Consider the following 16,645-nt stretch of genomic DNA (forward strand, 5'->3'; position numbering starts at 1 on the left):
GTCTGTGTGTTTGTTGTTAGTTGGCTTCTCAGGTTGCCAGATGCACGCTCTAGATGCGTCCAAACGATAAATGTCGGGATATAAATATCAGATGACGTGCAAATAGTGATCAGTTATGAATTTTATCGCGAAGTGTAAACATCAACTAGTAAAGAAGTAAAGTAAAGCTGTGTACTTAGCTATAACGTAATCTAAAACGAACCCTGTTTTATTTGGTACAAATCGTATCGGGGAATAAAACAACGTCTACACGGAGATTAGTTAAACCCAATTCCGTAACAATATTTTAACTCGAATATTTCGAAAAAATTAAAAATGGGCGGAACTTGCCCCGCCTATTTTGGTTACTTTCCGAAGTAAACTTTAAAAGCGCCGATACACGTGTCTCATATTTTTAGCTCTACTTTCATAATCTACTCGATTTTCCTTGTCATTTTTTTGGTTGTTGCACAGTGTTAATAAAGTAAACATGTAAGAACAAAAAACGTGTTATCTGTCCGATACCGGCCAAAATTTAACTACAGAAAGGATGTAATAATGGGCCTAAATCTTGCTTGATATTGAGAAGGCTTTTGACGCAGTAGAACAGCCCAGGTAAAGTAAATACTACCCAGCAAAAATGTTTGGAAGTTTTGCAATTGGAGTTATGATTTCACAACATCTTTCGATGTAGTCCAACAGAGTTATGAAAAATGCACTCCGTTCGATACATTTTATAAGCATTTTCTGTAGAGATCCCTACAGAAAAAAACAGTTGGTTGATCCCTACACATTTCTTCAAAAGATACACAAGAGTGTATACATTTCGAAGAATTTGTTATGGGTACTTTACACGATATGTATTTTACATATGGATTGTCACTTTTTATATACAAAATGTATACGCGAAGTGACAACCCATATGTAAAATACATATCGTGTAAAGTACCCATTATAAAATAAAGAAATAATGCTTGGTTTACATTTACGAAATCCACTCGATTTCAACTGTCAAATCCATAGGCTAAACGTCAAACGAAATCCAGATGAGATTTCATTTGACGTTTGAGCTATGGAATTGACAGTTGAAATCGAGTGGATTTCGTAAATGTAAACTTAGCATAACAACTTAAGTTGCGAACATTTTTGCGGTAATTCACGAGACGGAAATTTTTAATGGAGTGGAGTTGGAGTCCACGTTGAAAGCTGAACCAGTGATGGGAAGGCAACATAAAAAAACTTTAGTTTGATGAAGGAAAATCAGATGCACCTGGATTAAATCGAGAACGCATGGTACAATCATTAAAAGGTAGGGCACAGCAAACATCTGATTACAATTTTTTCCTGTAGTGGGATTCTGTAACTCATTTTTGCTGTTACCGACAAAAATCGGTAAAATTAAATATCAAAATTATGACTAAAAACATTAAGAAACGTTGGCATAACTGTTTTTGTCGGTAGAGGCTAACGACTACTTTTTATTCATCGTTAACTTACCGAAAAATTTCGTTAATTATCGAAATTATAAGCATTTTAATTTTACCGACAATTATCGATAACAGCAAAAATGAGTTACAGAATCCCACTACTGAGGTCCTCCTATTGTGTCAAAACAGTTTTGACAAAGTTGACAAACGGCAAAATAAATTTATTCAAAATCAAATTGAATACATACAAAAACAAATATAGAAGATGTAAAATTTTGAAAACAGAAATGACGTGTGCTTGCATTAAACAATGGGGCCAGATAAGTGGAATATGATGTGGCTATGTGTTGTGATTGCAGCTTACCGATGTCCAACTTCCGTGTTGTGTCTGTTCGTAACAATATGGTGATCCGAGTCCATGTTAGTTCGTCGTAACGATGAATGTCGAGATGCTTAAATCTGGTACTGCTAACTGTCATGTTTTTGTCGCTGCGAAGTCTATCAACCTGATTCCTTTGGCAGATGTTTCACTGGGAAGACTGAATTTTCGGACGGTTGGACCAAAGTTATTCTCCTTTCCAATTTCGGCATTAAAATCGCGTAAAATAAATGTAATGTCATGGGCAGGACAACAACCATGCATTTCTTCTAAGCGCTTGTAAAATATATCTTTGATCTGGGGCCATTAGGTGTTGTTGTGACTCCTTTCCCAATGCATCGTATTTTCTGTATAGGCGTAATATTGGTCTTGTATTTTTCAAGTACATATTTTAAAGCGTAAGCTGCACCTTCTATGAAGATTCCGAACATTCCAGGTGCAGATTCGCTGTTTGTAATCCATACAACTTTTACGAGGTCGTCAACTTAAGAGCGGGTTGTTTTCTGTTTCTTTGTACGATCTTTTGGAGGGATGGGTTATCTATCTTAAATTACAAGGGCAAATTCAAAATTCCTGAAAGCGACAATTCGCGTTATATGAATTAAATGGATTTTTTTTTTAATTTGTGTTTATATAATAAAGTTCTTTGTGTTCTTGTTTTACACAAATAATAAATGCATTTTATTTATTTTGGGATATTTCGCAATGACTTGCATTTTAATTGCATCTTTGGACTGATTAAAAATGCAATCCGAAGAATGCATATAAATTCAATCCTTTGCTTTGCACTGCATCTCAAGTTGTGATTTGGATCGAAAATCGAGTGCATCCTAGCTGTGTGCTGTGGAAGCTAAATGGAGTGCATCCTAGCTGCGCGCTCACTTGTAAAATTCATAAGTGAATTCATAGGAAAACATGTACTCCAACTGCAAATGTACCGCACCGTACACTTGTTTGCTGGACCCAGCAACAAAATTTTGGAAGCTGTGCAATTGGAGTTATGATTTCACAACATCTTTCGATGTAGTCCAACAGAGTTATGAAAAATGCACTCCGTTCGATATATTTTATAAGCAGTTGTTGTAGAGATCCCTACAGAAAAAAACAGTTGGTTGATCCCTACACATGTCTTCAAAAGATAAACAAGAGTGTATACATTCCGAAGAATTTTTTATAAAATTAAGAAATAACAACTACAGTTGCGAACATTTTTGCGGTAATTCACGAGACGGAAATTTTTAATAGAGTGGAGTTGGAGTCCATGTCGAAAGCTGAACTAGTGATGGGAAGGCAACATAAAAAAATTTAGGATGATGAAAGAAAATCAGGTGCGCTTAGATTAAATCGGAAACGGAGGAAGTAAGCTCAAATGTGATTGAATTTAATGGAAACTTTTTAATTTAATTTCTTTGTGTTCTTGTTTTACACAAATAATAAATGCATCTTAATTATTCTGGGATATTTCGCAATAGCTTGCATTTTTACTGCATCTGTAGATTGATTAAAACACAATCCGAAGAGTGCCTTTAAATTCAATCCAAACGACTACATCGAAAGCTGTGATTTGGATCGAAAACGGAGTGCATCCTAGCTGTGTGCTGTGGAAGCAAAATTGAGTGCATCCTAGCTGCGCGCTCTCTTGTAAAATTCATAAGTGAATTCATAGGAAACCCAGCAAAAAGTTTACATCCGCGTATGCAGTTTAATCACTACAAGTGTACAGTACATTTGCCGTTGGAGTACACATTTTCATATTAATTCACTTATGAATTTTACAAAAGAGCGCGCAGCTAGGATGCACTCCATTTTGCTTCCACAGCACACATCTAGGATGCACACCGTTTTCGATCGAAATCACAACTTTTTATGTAGTCTTTTGGATTGAATTTAAAGCCACTCTTCGGATTGTGTTTTTAATCAATCCAGAATAAATAAAATGCATTTATTATTTGTGTAAAACAAGAATAAAAAGAACTTTATTATATAAACATAAATTAAAAAAGTTTTCATTAAATTCAATCACAATTGAGTGTACTTCCTCCGTTCTCCATTTAATCCAAGCGCAACTGATTTTGCTTCGTCATCCTAAAGGGTTTTTTTGTTGCCTTCCCATCACTAGTTCAGCTTTCGGCATGGACTCCATTACAAATTTCCGTCTCGTAAATTACCACAAAAATGTTCGCAACTTAAGTTTGTATTTTTTTATTTTATTTTTTCTCTTTTCAAGAAATTATGTCGGCAGCGAGGGATGGGGATCAACCAACTGTTTTTGTTTCGGGTAGGGACCAACCAACTGTTTTTTTTCTAGGGATCTCTAAATCAACTGATTATAAAATGTATCGAACGGAGTGCATTTTTCATAACTCTGTTGGACTACATCGAAAGATGTTGTGAAATCATAACTCCAATTGCACAATGTCCAATTTTTTTTGCTGGGAAAAGATGTACTCCAACGGCAAATGTACTGTACACTTGTAGTGATTCAACTGCATCCGCGGACAGTAATACCCAGCAAAAAGTTTGCATCCACGGATGTAGTTAAATCACTAGAACAATTGCCTCTGGAGTACATCTTTTCTATGAATTCACCTAGTGACGTAGGCGTCCAGACAACTGCAAAAACAGTTGTAAAATTATGAATGAAAATCATCGATTTCTTTTATTTTCCGTTCACATATTTAGTTTTTCTTCATATTCTGTTGTTTTCAACACATTTCAATTATTATCTCACACATTTTTACAAAACATGTCAAAAATTTGTTAAACCTACTGTCTGTGAAAAAATCATGGACAGCTGGGAGACAAACGACAAATATATGTATGTGTTAGTAAATCAGAGTTGTATTTGCAGACAGTCTGTCTTGTGTAAACGCCTAGTAATGGGTACTTTACACGATATGTTTTTTACATATGAGTTGTCACTTTGCATATACATTTTGTATGGCAGAAGTGACAACTCATATGTAAAAAACATACCGTGTAAAGTACCCCTAAGGGTGGTTATGTCGACAGCGACGGGTAGGGATCAACCAACTGTTTTTGTTTTGTAGGGATCTCTAAAGCAACTGCTTATAAAAGCTGTGTTCCTTTACTTACCTGAGGTTACCATTTGTTACCATTTTTAACCTGCAAAGCGTTCCTTAACCCCGAAAAGTGGCAAAACTGGAAGCAATTTTTAAGAGAGTGAGAGTGGAGAGAGAGCGAAAATGGCTATCTCTTCTACCACAGGCTACCAGCAAAATTTCTGCAGGTAAACAATGGCAGAACTGATTTTTCGACTTTTGTTTGACGATTATTTCACAATAGAAAAGAAAATGGACGAAAAAAGGAGAAAAAGTCGAACGCTGACAAAACTAAATTAAAAACTGTGAAATAAAAGACGAAAATTGATTTTTTTTATGTTTCTTTTTGACATTGCTGCCAGATCTACCATTTTTCCGTTCCTTTACTTTTCTGGTAAAAATGTTCATGAGAGAGAAATTTTGACACTTTTTTCTTTTACCACCCTTACCATTAAAAAAGTAAAGGAACAAAGCTAAAATGTATCGAACGGACTGCATTTTTCATAACTCTGTTGGACTACATCGAAAGATGTTGTGAAATCATAACTCCAATTGCACAACTTCCAATATTTTTTGCTGGTTCATTTGTTGCTACGTCAAATGAAATCTCATCTGAAATCCATTGGATTTCATTTGACGTATAAAGGGAATAGACAGTTGAAACCCACTCGATTTCGGAAATGTAAACTTATGTTTGGTTTACATTCGGCGTCTTTTCGTGATTTCGAAGGCGTTTCGTGATATCGCGCGGAATCAAGCAAAAATTATCATGATTTCGCATACAAAAATGAAGTCATCTCATTTCGTGATTTCAGCGAAATCAACATCGAAATCGCAGTACATATGATATACAACCCTGTTATTGCCTGAAAAAGTACCAAAAGTTGCAACACTTTTCACGTATCACAATAAACAAGGTAGACGGTCAATTGATGCAACAAAAAATTTTAGTGTCAAAATTTGTAAACAATATGAAAAAAATATTAAAATACTTTGTTACAATGTTATTTTTCAGTGTGTTATTGTACTTTTTTAATTGTATTGTTAGAAAAAAGAGCGAATTGTCAAAAATTGATTCCCCATACAAATTTCTTAAAAAATAATGGAACGAAAAAAATTACGTAATGAACATGTTGCTAGTTTCTACTATGCCAAAATTGTATGGAAAAAAACAGGAGAATAGGGTGTTATTCGGTGCTGTTTTTGTTTAAAGAGAAGTGCTAATCTTGCTAAACTGCGGAGTACGGGAACGCATTTTTAGCACTAAACGGGAAAACTGCTGCAAGTTCTGAACACAACTTTTATCTATCAAAATTTATTATTATGATGTATCAACGATAAAATCATTTTTTTATTTTTTCATTTGTTATTACTATACACAATTAATACGATATATAAATAATTTTCGAAATAAAGTTGTAAAGTTCTATATTGTCGTATATTTTTTGCTCTGTTCCAGAACCTGCAAGAAGCTACTATTTTTTACTCCGATAACAATTTTTCCTTTATGTTATCGGAAAAAATAGAAAAAATTTGTAGATTCTTGCAGTACTGGAACATACCTGGCCTGTTCCCGTACTTTTTAAAGTGGTAAAAGTCGTATACGATTTTCATACAAATTTTGTGTACGGGAACGCAAAATGTGTAAAAGTGGTAAAAATTGTAAAAACTTTTTAGTTCTGGAACAGAGCTACCATTTGATGACTAATTCAATTTACAACAACTTGTTTTGAAAATTCATGTTCGATCAGCTGCGCATATGCATCTACCTTGATCATTGTGATATGTTTGAAATCAACAAAAAAATAAGTGTAAACACCGGGATGTATTTCAGGATTTCGTGAAATCCAGTGGATTTTAGAGCGCAAGTGTAAACTTGGCATTATTGTAAATGGCACATAAGCGGAGTTTACTGTTGCCGGTGATTATCAATAAATCGCCGAGAAAAAAATAAAAAATCGATAAATCGATTTTCTTTTTACTGCTGTAATCAATCCGTAGAGGAAAAGGAAAAAAGTGTCCCAGTTCTAAATGAAAACATAATTCAAGTTAAAACAATATATTAACAAGTAAATATTCTGCATTTAACTCTTCATATACTGTAGATACATATAGCAAAAAATGACTTTGTACAAAGAAATTTTGACTCGATTTCCTCGAGGTGGTATTTCATATGTTTTTGCCTATGGTTCTGGTGTGAAACAACAACTTGGATATGCCGATATAAGCCAGCAAAAGAATAACATTATTGATTTAGTATTTTGTGTACGTGATCCACTGGGCTGGCATGCGGAAAACATAAGTCGCCATGAGAGTCATTATTCAGCCATGCGGCATTTGGGACCAAAGTTAATAATGAAATATCAAGAGAATTATGGAGCCGGTGTCTATTTTAATACCCTTGTACCACTGCCCGATATTGGGGTACAAATCAAATATGGTGTCATATCGAAAGAACAAATGCTGCAAGATTTGTTGGAGTGGAAACATCTATATATGGCGGGACGATTGCACAAACCCGTTCAAGACATTGTGCCCCCTGACGATGATGAACAAATGAAACAAGCATTGGCCACAAATTTACGAAATGCTTTTCACATAGCCCTGATAATGTTACCCGAGAAGTTTACTTCATATCAACTGTTCCATGCCATAGCTAATTTAAGTTACAAAGGAGATTTCCGTATGATTTTTGGGGAGAATAAAAATAAAGTTGCCAATATTGTTAAGGCACAAGAAAGTGATTTTTTTGAGCTATATAAACCAGCAATGAAAGACTTGGCCCAGTATGTGGCCGTAGATTTTGCTGCTAAAGAGAAGGGTTCCGAAAATGTAGTAACCCAATTTGAGCAGGACAAATCAATCAAGGCCACCGAATTTCATTTGCGTCAGGCACCAGCTGAACTGAGAAGACGTCTTATACGTAATGCCGTTTTTAAGGGCAGCTATATTGATATTGTGGAACCGTTGGCTGCTATGAAAAACCTACATGAAATTGTATCAATGTCGGTTAACGATATTGTATGGCGCAGTAGTATAAAACAAACTGTGAAAAATATACCCAGTGCGGGTATAGCAAAATCATTGATATATGCTGCCCGCAAAGCTATGAAAACATTTGCAAAGTAAAGGCCATTTTACTCGTATTGTTGCTGTAGTTGTTTTGGTGATTTGGCCAATTGTTATTATAAGGAGTAAAGTTGTGGCGTTTAATGGAATTGTTAGAGCAGAGCTTATTTTTATACAATGTATTTATTTCAAATTATATGCTTCCTAAAATTGTTTTCGAAAATGTATTGTAGTTTAGTGCGTTTAGAAGTTAAGTAGGTTATTTTGTTTGGACTTTTACATATCTTGTATTAAAATATATACTTAAATTTTATTAATTACCTAGAATTATAAAATTCATTTTCAGATTTCACGGTAATTATAAGTGTATAAGTTTGACCATCTACATAGAATATTTTGTATCGCCTAATGGAACCAATGAAATGCTTTTTGTTACACATGTTACAGTTGAATACATACTGACTACATTTCGCTGCATTCGCTACATCCATCGTTTATTAAGAAACTATTTTGGATTTATTTTATTCCTTGAAGTTTTTATTAGTCTCTACTATACAATCAAATACTGTCACGTGGTTCAATCATTTTCATTTTAAAACGTTGAAATAATTCTTGGAAGATTCTTCCAGTAATTTATTTGTCAACAAATTAATTGTAAAATATAACCTACATTGTTAAATACCTCTCTTAAGCTATCTTAATTATCTATGTATTTTGTAGTTTATACCAAATATACCAATAAAAATTAATCGCCAAAAAGACTAAACTGTTTTATATATCTGTATATTTTTAGTTTTCAACTACATCATATGCTTTTGAGTTCATACACAACACATTCAGTACCCACCAAATATCATCGTCACAAAAATGTCTACTGATAGTGATTCTAGCACAACTTCATCATCCTCATCATCGGATTATGAAAGGAAACGAAAGCTAAAAAAGAAACATAAAAAGAAGTCAAAGAAACACAAAAAAGAGAAAAAGTCACGCAAGGAAAAGAAATCATCCTACAAGGACTCCAAACAGAAATTAATAGAAATTCAACCCATAGCACCACCAAGAGATAAAGATGCGACTGATGAAATTGAATCTTTTGGTGCTGCATTACCTCCTCATTTGATGAATAGACCAACTGTAGATGAGAAACCCTCTGTTATAGGACCAGTTTTGCCAAAAAACATAAGTCTTGAGAAGGTATCTGAAGAGTATCCCACACAAGATTTGCAAAAGTCACATGAATCTTCAAGTGAAAAAGAAGAACATCAAGAAAGTTTATATGGAACTTATGGTCCGGTACCGGATAATAATGGTCAGGAAATTTCCGCCACACAAATGGAACTGGAGAAAAGAGCATTAGAATTGAAAATGGCAGCCTTGGATGGTATTTTGCCAGGAACATCTTCTGCTGATCAGACAGTACGTGAAGAATGGATGTTGGAATTACCGGATGTGGGTATGAAAGGAGGCTTGGCAGCTCTAAATAATTTGAAAAGAGGTTTCTACCAAGGAAAGGAACGACCAGATTTTAGTGATAGGTAATAAAAAAACTTTTTTTTTATTTTAAATCATTGAGAATTGCAGTTCACACATTTTTGTGTGTTTGGATAGCAAGACATCTTTTGAAATTCAGATTTTGTGCATGAAAACAGAATTTACATCCATTTAAAACATACCCTCAGATTCTCGAAATCAGAAAAATCTCCAAAGTTGTCCTGTACTATAGCACAGATTGATTTCACCCATGTCGCTAATAGCAAATGGGCAATGATTTAAAACTGTGTGTAGAAAATCGGACTAGAATGCGGTACATGGCCATAATTACACGCTATACCCTTTTAATAGTCCAGGCAAAACTGTTGTTGATCTTAATCCTAAATCCAGTTTTCAATATAAACCAAAATCTTGGAATTCTTAAGTCAATATTGTATCTTTTCCGTTATGTTAATATTATATTGCACCAACATATCCTAAGAGACTTCTCTCATATCAGTGCATGCATCTTTTTATAGATGCAGCACGCTGACTCAGTTGTGTTGGTATTTTTTAATTCTCAATGGGTAGAAAATCTTGCAAAAGTAGAAGGTGAACATTTTGGGGCTTCGGTGCCATTGACACCGAATCTAAAACTTTCTTGTAGTGAAGCAAATAAAAGTTGGTGTGCACTCATTGATATGTGAGAAGTCTTCCTTGTACCTTCGTTGATGTTTGTGAAAACATATGTATGTATTTTTCGGGTTTTCTAAGGACTTTTTATTGTTGCTTGTACGCAGATCATCTTGGACGAAAACGCCACAATCAGCTGAAAATGAGCGCACAAAGCCAACTACATCGAAGGAATCATTGAAAGCACACGCCCAAGCCCTGTACGATAAACAAAGAGACGAAGAACAGGAAAGCATGGCCAAGAAATATAAAAAGAAACACAAACGAGATGAGTCATTGGTGGACATACATCAAAAGAAACTGAGAAAGGAAGAAAAAAGAAAGGTAAGGTTTTAATTTCAATTTCCCAAACTGTAATATACCATCTATTTATTATCAGGCAAAGGAGATAAAAGAAAGCGGCTTAAAACCTGAAAGAAGGCCATTTAGTCGTGACATTGATTTAAAGCTAAATAAAATCGATAAAAATCAAACCAAACAGATTGTGGATAAGGCTAGATTATTGGATACAAAATTTTCAACTGGTCATACCAAGTACCTTTAAAAAAACGAAGACTAAAATTTAGGCGTTTCTTTTTTGTCTTATATTTGTAGCTTATTGCAATAATAAATAAAATAAGTTTTTTTCATATACTAATAATCTGTTGTTTTAGTTTAACGCTGTGGTGCTGGCTTTGGTTTAGGAATTTTGGCCAACAACATTTGTATTTCATCCTTTTCCTTCCAGTCCTTCCATAATTCGAATAAATTGACTATAGCGCGTACAATTTCTTGCACTTTGTCGAGATCAACATTTAACTCCGCAAACCAACTTTTTTGGGAATCCTTTTGCAGTATCACGCATGCGATTTGTAGACACGCAGTAGCAATCTGAAGGAAAAGGATTATATTGAAGAACAAAAGATAATTAATTACATTCGCCAACTTACCTGATATGGTGGATATAATAGACAAACATCGGTACGTAGTGAATCATTTACAATACGCCAACTCAGTGTCAACAATTGATCATCGTGACCCATATCCTGCACCAATTGCAACAACGGCCGATATGGTTGATAGACAATCAGGCAACAGTCTAAATTCTACAATAAATAAAATTCACACTCCAATATGTGATTTGTACGGTAAGGAAAATCCTGAGTGTAAGCATAACCAAATTTACTTTTGATTACAGACTGGCATATCGACAATAGTCGGGAATTGGAAATGACACCAAATTCTTAAATCCACCGTTTATGAGTTGTATTTAAGGGGGAAAAATATACTTTCTTACCTCCATGAACCAACAAAGTGACGTCTACGGCCAACATAGTTTGTGCTTTTCTTTTCTCAGGTTGCTTGCGATGTTCTTCCATAAGATAGTCAATTTCGTTTAGTGGTATAAATGTAAATAATTTCAGTAATTTTTCTACTTCAGAGTCAGGTCGGCGAACAAAGAACTGATACAAAGCAAATGCAGACGTCTTTTTATCATCCAACCACACGGCATTACCAGCCGACTTGCCAAATATGTCACCCTCCTCATTTGTTACTATGGGTAAGGTTAAACCAAATACATCCTTCTTTTCGGCGCGACTTATAAGCTCATGGCCGGACATAAGATTGCCCATTTGATCTGAACCGCCCATTTGAAATCGACAATTATAACTACGTAATAAATGCAACCAATCATATGCCTGGAAAGTTTGGTATGTGAACTCTGTAAAGCTCATACCACCTTCGGTTTCCAAGCGTGATTGTACCGAAGATCGGGAAAGCATTTGTCCCAAGCGGAAATGCCGACCCGTATTCGATATAAAATCAATGATGTTGAGATTTCTATACCAATCTGCATTGTTTACAATACTAAAAAAAACAAACTGATAAATTAGTACATGTAAAAAGTAAATACCAGAAATTCCTTACATCAGTGGACATCTTGGTGTTTTATATTTACTATCATCCCAAAGGCAATCTTGGTGATTTTGAAAGATTTTCTCCAACTGTTGTCGTATAGATTGTAGATTATTTTATTTATTTATATATAGCAAATTCAGTTCGTGGTAATTAGAAATACATTAATCGGAAAACATAAATAATTAAAAAAAATTACTTCAGTCCCTTAAATCCGTATCCTTTGTATTCTATATTTATCACCACTTCTATGGAATACAAAACTGAAGTTACAAGATTTGTCTGTGTATATTGGGGAGTATGATTTACGTTGGAATTTTAATATCATTTATACGCTACGGCGGCCTATACAAAACTTTTGTGTGACAACTAAATAGGGGATTTTCTACTCAACCAACAAATTCTTGCGAATTAATACATCAATCAACATTTAAGTGAATATCTTTACATAATTTCATAAAATTTCGTGTTCTCAAGGCCTGGGTAAATAGTTGTACTAAACACTCATCTTTATCAGAACCATCATCATCGCCAAAAAGGTTTTTGTTTTTAACGGCCAATATACTTTTTTCCTAATCAACCGTTTTAGTAAGTCAACCGTTTACTAAATGGTGATCTTTAATGAACTGTGGTGTACACATTAGCAGATCCTTTCTTCACTGCATTATTTTGTACATCACAATTTTTGTGTTAATTTGGTTTATCTTTTCTTTCGTTTCATTTTGTTTACCTCTAGTTCGAGAAACTCAGGAATTGTGTGCAGGTATTTGCTCAATCTTTTTCGGTTGACGCCGAATTTTTCACCCACAGTTGTGTATGAGATGCCATATTTTCCGTAGTGTAATATAAAAAAATTAGCGGCATCTTCCAAGGATGTATCTTCGATGGCTTCTGATATCTCAGACATGTCATCCACAAGTTTTGTAGTACTTGTGGCACTAATATTGTCTACATGAAATAAAATAAAAAATATTTTAATATATGAGTATAAAGGTTACTGTTGTAGTGTCAAAATAATAAAAACATCTTACCGTCCATATAAACCATCATTTCGTTGACCCTCATTTGCAAATCCTGTACTGGGACATCGTAGAGGTTGGCCATTTTGATTAAATTTTTGTTGCCATGTACCACCATTTCAACGGCTCTCTGCATGTTGGATGGTGGCATCAGCTTTGCTTCAACATGATTGTCACTACCAATTTCTTTTCTTTTTTGGGCATAGCGACTTGTGCATGGTGGACTACAGCCAGCACCATGATAATCACTATCACTACTAGTGTCGGTGTCAACAAAATCGCCACCAACAGCACTGCCACTGCTGCTGCCGGTGTTGATGATGGCATGTGCAACAGCACTGCCACTGCTGTTGTTGCCGGTGTTGCTGCCACTGCTGTTGTTGTTGCCGGTGTTGGTATAAGCAACAGCACTGCCACTGCTGTTGTTGTTGCCGGTGTTGCTGCCACTGCTGTTGTTGTTGCCGGTGTTGGTAAAACCAACAGCACTGCCACTGCTGTTGTTGTTGCCGGTGTTGGTAAAACCAACAGCACTGCCACTGCTGTTGTTGTTGCCGGTGTTGCTGCCACTGCTGTTGTTGTTGCCGGTGTTGGTAAAACCAACAGCACTGCCACTGCTGTTGTTGTTGCCGGTGTTGGTGATGGTAAAACCAACAGCACTGCTGTTGTTGTTGCCGGTGTTGCTGCCACTGCTGTTGTTGTTGCCGGTGTTGGTGTTGGTAAAACCAACAGCACTGCCACTGCTGTTGTTGTTGCCGGTGTTGCTGCCACTGCTCTTGTTGTTGCCGGTGTTGATGATGGTATAACCAACAGCACTGCCGGTGTCGGTGTTAAGGGTCACTGTGCAAGATATTTGTAAGTTATCTAAAACACTTATCAAGTCATTATAAAATTTGATTTCGTTTAGGTTAAGGTTGCATTGTCCATAGTGTAAAAATTTATGTAACGGTTCCAAAATTTGAAATGGTACGTCATCCAACAATATTGAAGACACATTGTCAAACGGGATTTCGTTGGCAAGTTGTCTGAAGAAAGGGCTAATGACGTACAACATTACGGCGTTAATGTCGAACACGTAGCCACCAATTTGACATGTTCTGGCAAGGTTTGTTTTTGTTGCAATGACTTCAGAAAAAGTGTTGCAATAGATTACATTTATTAATGTTATTTTACTGAAAGTAAAAAAATTATATTAGTCTATCTTATATATAAAATATGGTATGTTTGTATGTTCCAAAACGGCTGAACACATTTTCTTGAAAACTTCAGAGAATGTATAGGGAACGCGTGGTGACCGAAATTTATGAAAATTACATAATGTTGTGTATCGTTATGTGAAGGTATTTTAAAGGGTTTTAGTAGATTTTAGCAAAAATGATCAAATCTATGGTTTTTATACCCTACACTACTATGTGGGGAGGGGTATTATAAGTTTGTTTTGGGAAAAATTAATGTAACGCCGCAATTATGGACCAATCGTCACGAATTTTTGTATGGAGGTCGGTTTTAGAGCAGAGAAGACACCTATTGTTACTGGTGATGGTCGTGAAGTGGACAAAAACTAAATTTTTAACCAATTTTGTAGCTGCTCTGTAGGTCGCAATAATAGTCCGATCGCCCCGAGATTTTAAATAAGGTAAAAGTATATTACAAGGAAGAAGTTTGTAATTTGAGATGGCGATCAGGTAATATTAATAGGGTTAAATGAACCAAAACTTTTGTGTGAAAATTGTGAAATTTTTTAATATACAGCTTACATCATTATTCTTTATTCATTTTCCCAAAATTTCAGCGTCCTATCTCCATTTTTGTGGATGCTAGAGTGATTACCACAGACGGACGGACGGACGGACGGACGTGCTCAGATCGACTTAGAATTTTATCCTGATCAAGAATATATATACTTTATAGGGTCGCAAATGAGTATTTCAATGCGTTACAAACGGAAAAACAAACTTAATATACCCTCCATACTATGGTGGAGGGTATAAAAAATTAGCGGCATCTTCCAAGGATGTATCTTCGATGGCTTCTGATATCTCAGACATGTCATCCACAAGTTTTGTAGTACTTGTGGCACTAATATTGTCTACATGAAATAAAATAAAAAATATTTTAATATATGAGTATAAAGGTTACTGTTGTAGTGTCAAAATAATAAAAACATCTTACCGTCCATATAAACCATCATTTCGTTGACCCTCATTTGCAAATCCTGTACTGGGACATCGTAGAGGTTGGCCATTTTGATTAAATTTTTGTTGCCATGTACCACCATTTCAACGGCTCTCTGCATGTTGGATGGTGGCATCAGCTTTGCTTCAACATGATTGTCACTACCAATTTCTTTTCTTTTTTGGGCATAGCGACTTGTGCATGGTGGACTACAGCCAGCACCATGATAATCACTATCACTACTAGTGTCGGTGTCAACAAAATCGCCACCAACAGCACTGCCACTGCTGCTGTTGCTGCCGGTGTTGATGATGGCATGTGCAACAGCACTGCCACTGCTGTTGTTGCCGGTGTTGCTGCCACTGCTGTTGTTGTTGCCGGTGTTGGTATAAGCAACAGCACTGCCACTGCTGTTGTTGTTGCCGGTGTTGGTGATGGTAAAACCAACAGCACTGCCACTGCTGTTGTTGTTGCCGGTGTTGCTGCCACTGCTGTTGTTGTTGCCGGTGTTGGTAAAACCAACAGCACTGCCACTGCTGTTGTTGTTGCCGGTGTTGCTGCCACTGCTGTTGTTGTTGCCGGTGTTGGTAAAACCAATAGCACTGCCACTGCTGTTGTTGTTGCCGGTGTTGGTGATGGTAAAACCAACAGCACTGCTGTTGTTGTTGCCGGTGTTGGTGTTGGTAAAACCAACAGCACTGCCACTGCTGTTGTTGTTGCCGGTGTTGCTGCCACTGCTCTTGTTGTTGCCGGTGTTGATGATGGTATAACCAACAGCACTGCCGGTGTCGGTGTTAAGGGTCACTGTGCAAGATATTTGTAAGTTATCTAAAACACTTATCAAGTCATTATAAAATTTGATTTCGTTTAGGTTAAGGTTGCATTGTCCATAGTGTAAAAATTTATGTAACGGTTCCAAAATTTGAAATGGTACGTCATCCAACAATATTGAAGACACATTGTCAAACGGGATTTCGTTGGCAAGTTGTCTGAAGAAAGGGCTAATGACGTACAACATTACGGCGTTAATGTCGAACACGTAGCCACCAATTTGACATGTTCTGGCAAGGTTTGTTTTTGTTGCAATGACTTCAGAAAAAGTGTTGCAATAGATTACATTTATTAATGTTATTTTACTGAAAGTAAAAAAATTATATTAGTCTATCTTATATATAAAATATGGTATGTTTGTATGTTCCAAAACGGCTGAACACATTTTCTTGAAAACTTCAGAGAATGTATAGGGAACGCGTGGTGACCGAAATTTATGAAAATTACATAATGTTGTGTATCGTTATGTGAAGGTATTTTAAAGGGTTTTAGTAGATTTTAGCAAAAATGATCAAATCTATGGTTTTTATACCCTACACTACTATGTGGGGAGGGGTATTATAAGTTTGTTTTGGGAAAAATTAATGTAACGCCGCAATTATGGACCAATCGTCACGAATTTTTGTATGGAGGTCGGTTTTAGAG

At 35.8% G+C, this 16,645-nt stretch overlaps 3 protein-coding genes across 3 annotated transcripts; 2 read left to right on the forward strand and 1 right to left on the reverse strand.

Moving 5' to 3' along the window:
- The first annotated feature begins 6,591 nt into the window (after nt 1–6,591).
- On the forward strand, nt 6,592–10,719 carry LOC141388732 (GPALPP motifs-containing protein 1). Its single transcript, XM_073958932.1, has 4 exons — nt 6,592–6,916; nt 8,710–9,454; nt 10,190–10,406; nt 10,462–10,719. Exons 2-4 carry the CDS (start codon nt 8,784–8,786, stop codon nt 10,624–10,626), a joined length of 1,053 nt encoding a protein of 350 aa, XP_073815033.1. The 5' UTR covers nt 6,592–6,916; nt 8,710–8,783; the 3' UTR covers nt 10,627–10,719.
- Nucleotides 6,813–8,675, forward strand: LOC141388733 (phosphatidate cytidylyltransferase, mitochondrial). The gene has a single exon (XM_073958933.1). It carries the CDS (start codon nt 6,969–6,971, stop codon nt 7,974–7,976), a length of 1,008 nt encoding a protein of 335 aa, XP_073815034.1. The 5' UTR covers nt 6,813–6,968; the 3' UTR covers nt 7,977–8,675.
- LOC141388731 (uncharacterized) lies at nt 10,652–16,305 on the reverse strand. Its single transcript, XM_073958931.1, has 7 exons — nt 15,167–16,305; nt 13,010–14,166; nt 12,709–12,926; nt 11,991–12,067; nt 11,359–11,930; nt 11,012–11,167; nt 10,652–10,952 (listed from the first exon to the last, which is right to left on the reverse strand). Exons 2-6 carry the CDS (start codon nt 14,046–14,048, stop codon nt 11,091–11,093), a joined length of 1,983 nt encoding a protein of 660 aa, XP_073815032.1. The 5' UTR covers nt 14,049–14,166; nt 15,167–16,305; the 3' UTR covers nt 10,652–10,952; nt 11,012–11,090.
- Nucleotides 16,306–16,645: the final 340 nt, after the last annotated feature.

This window comes from Musca autumnalis, unplaced genomic scaffold (assembly GCF_047663935.1).
Source record: "Musca autumnalis isolate F117 unplaced genomic scaffold, ASM4766393v1 scaffold_1, whole genome shotgun sequence".
Lineage (NCBI taxonomy): Eukaryota > Metazoa > Arthropoda > Insecta > Diptera > Muscidae > Musca > Musca autumnalis.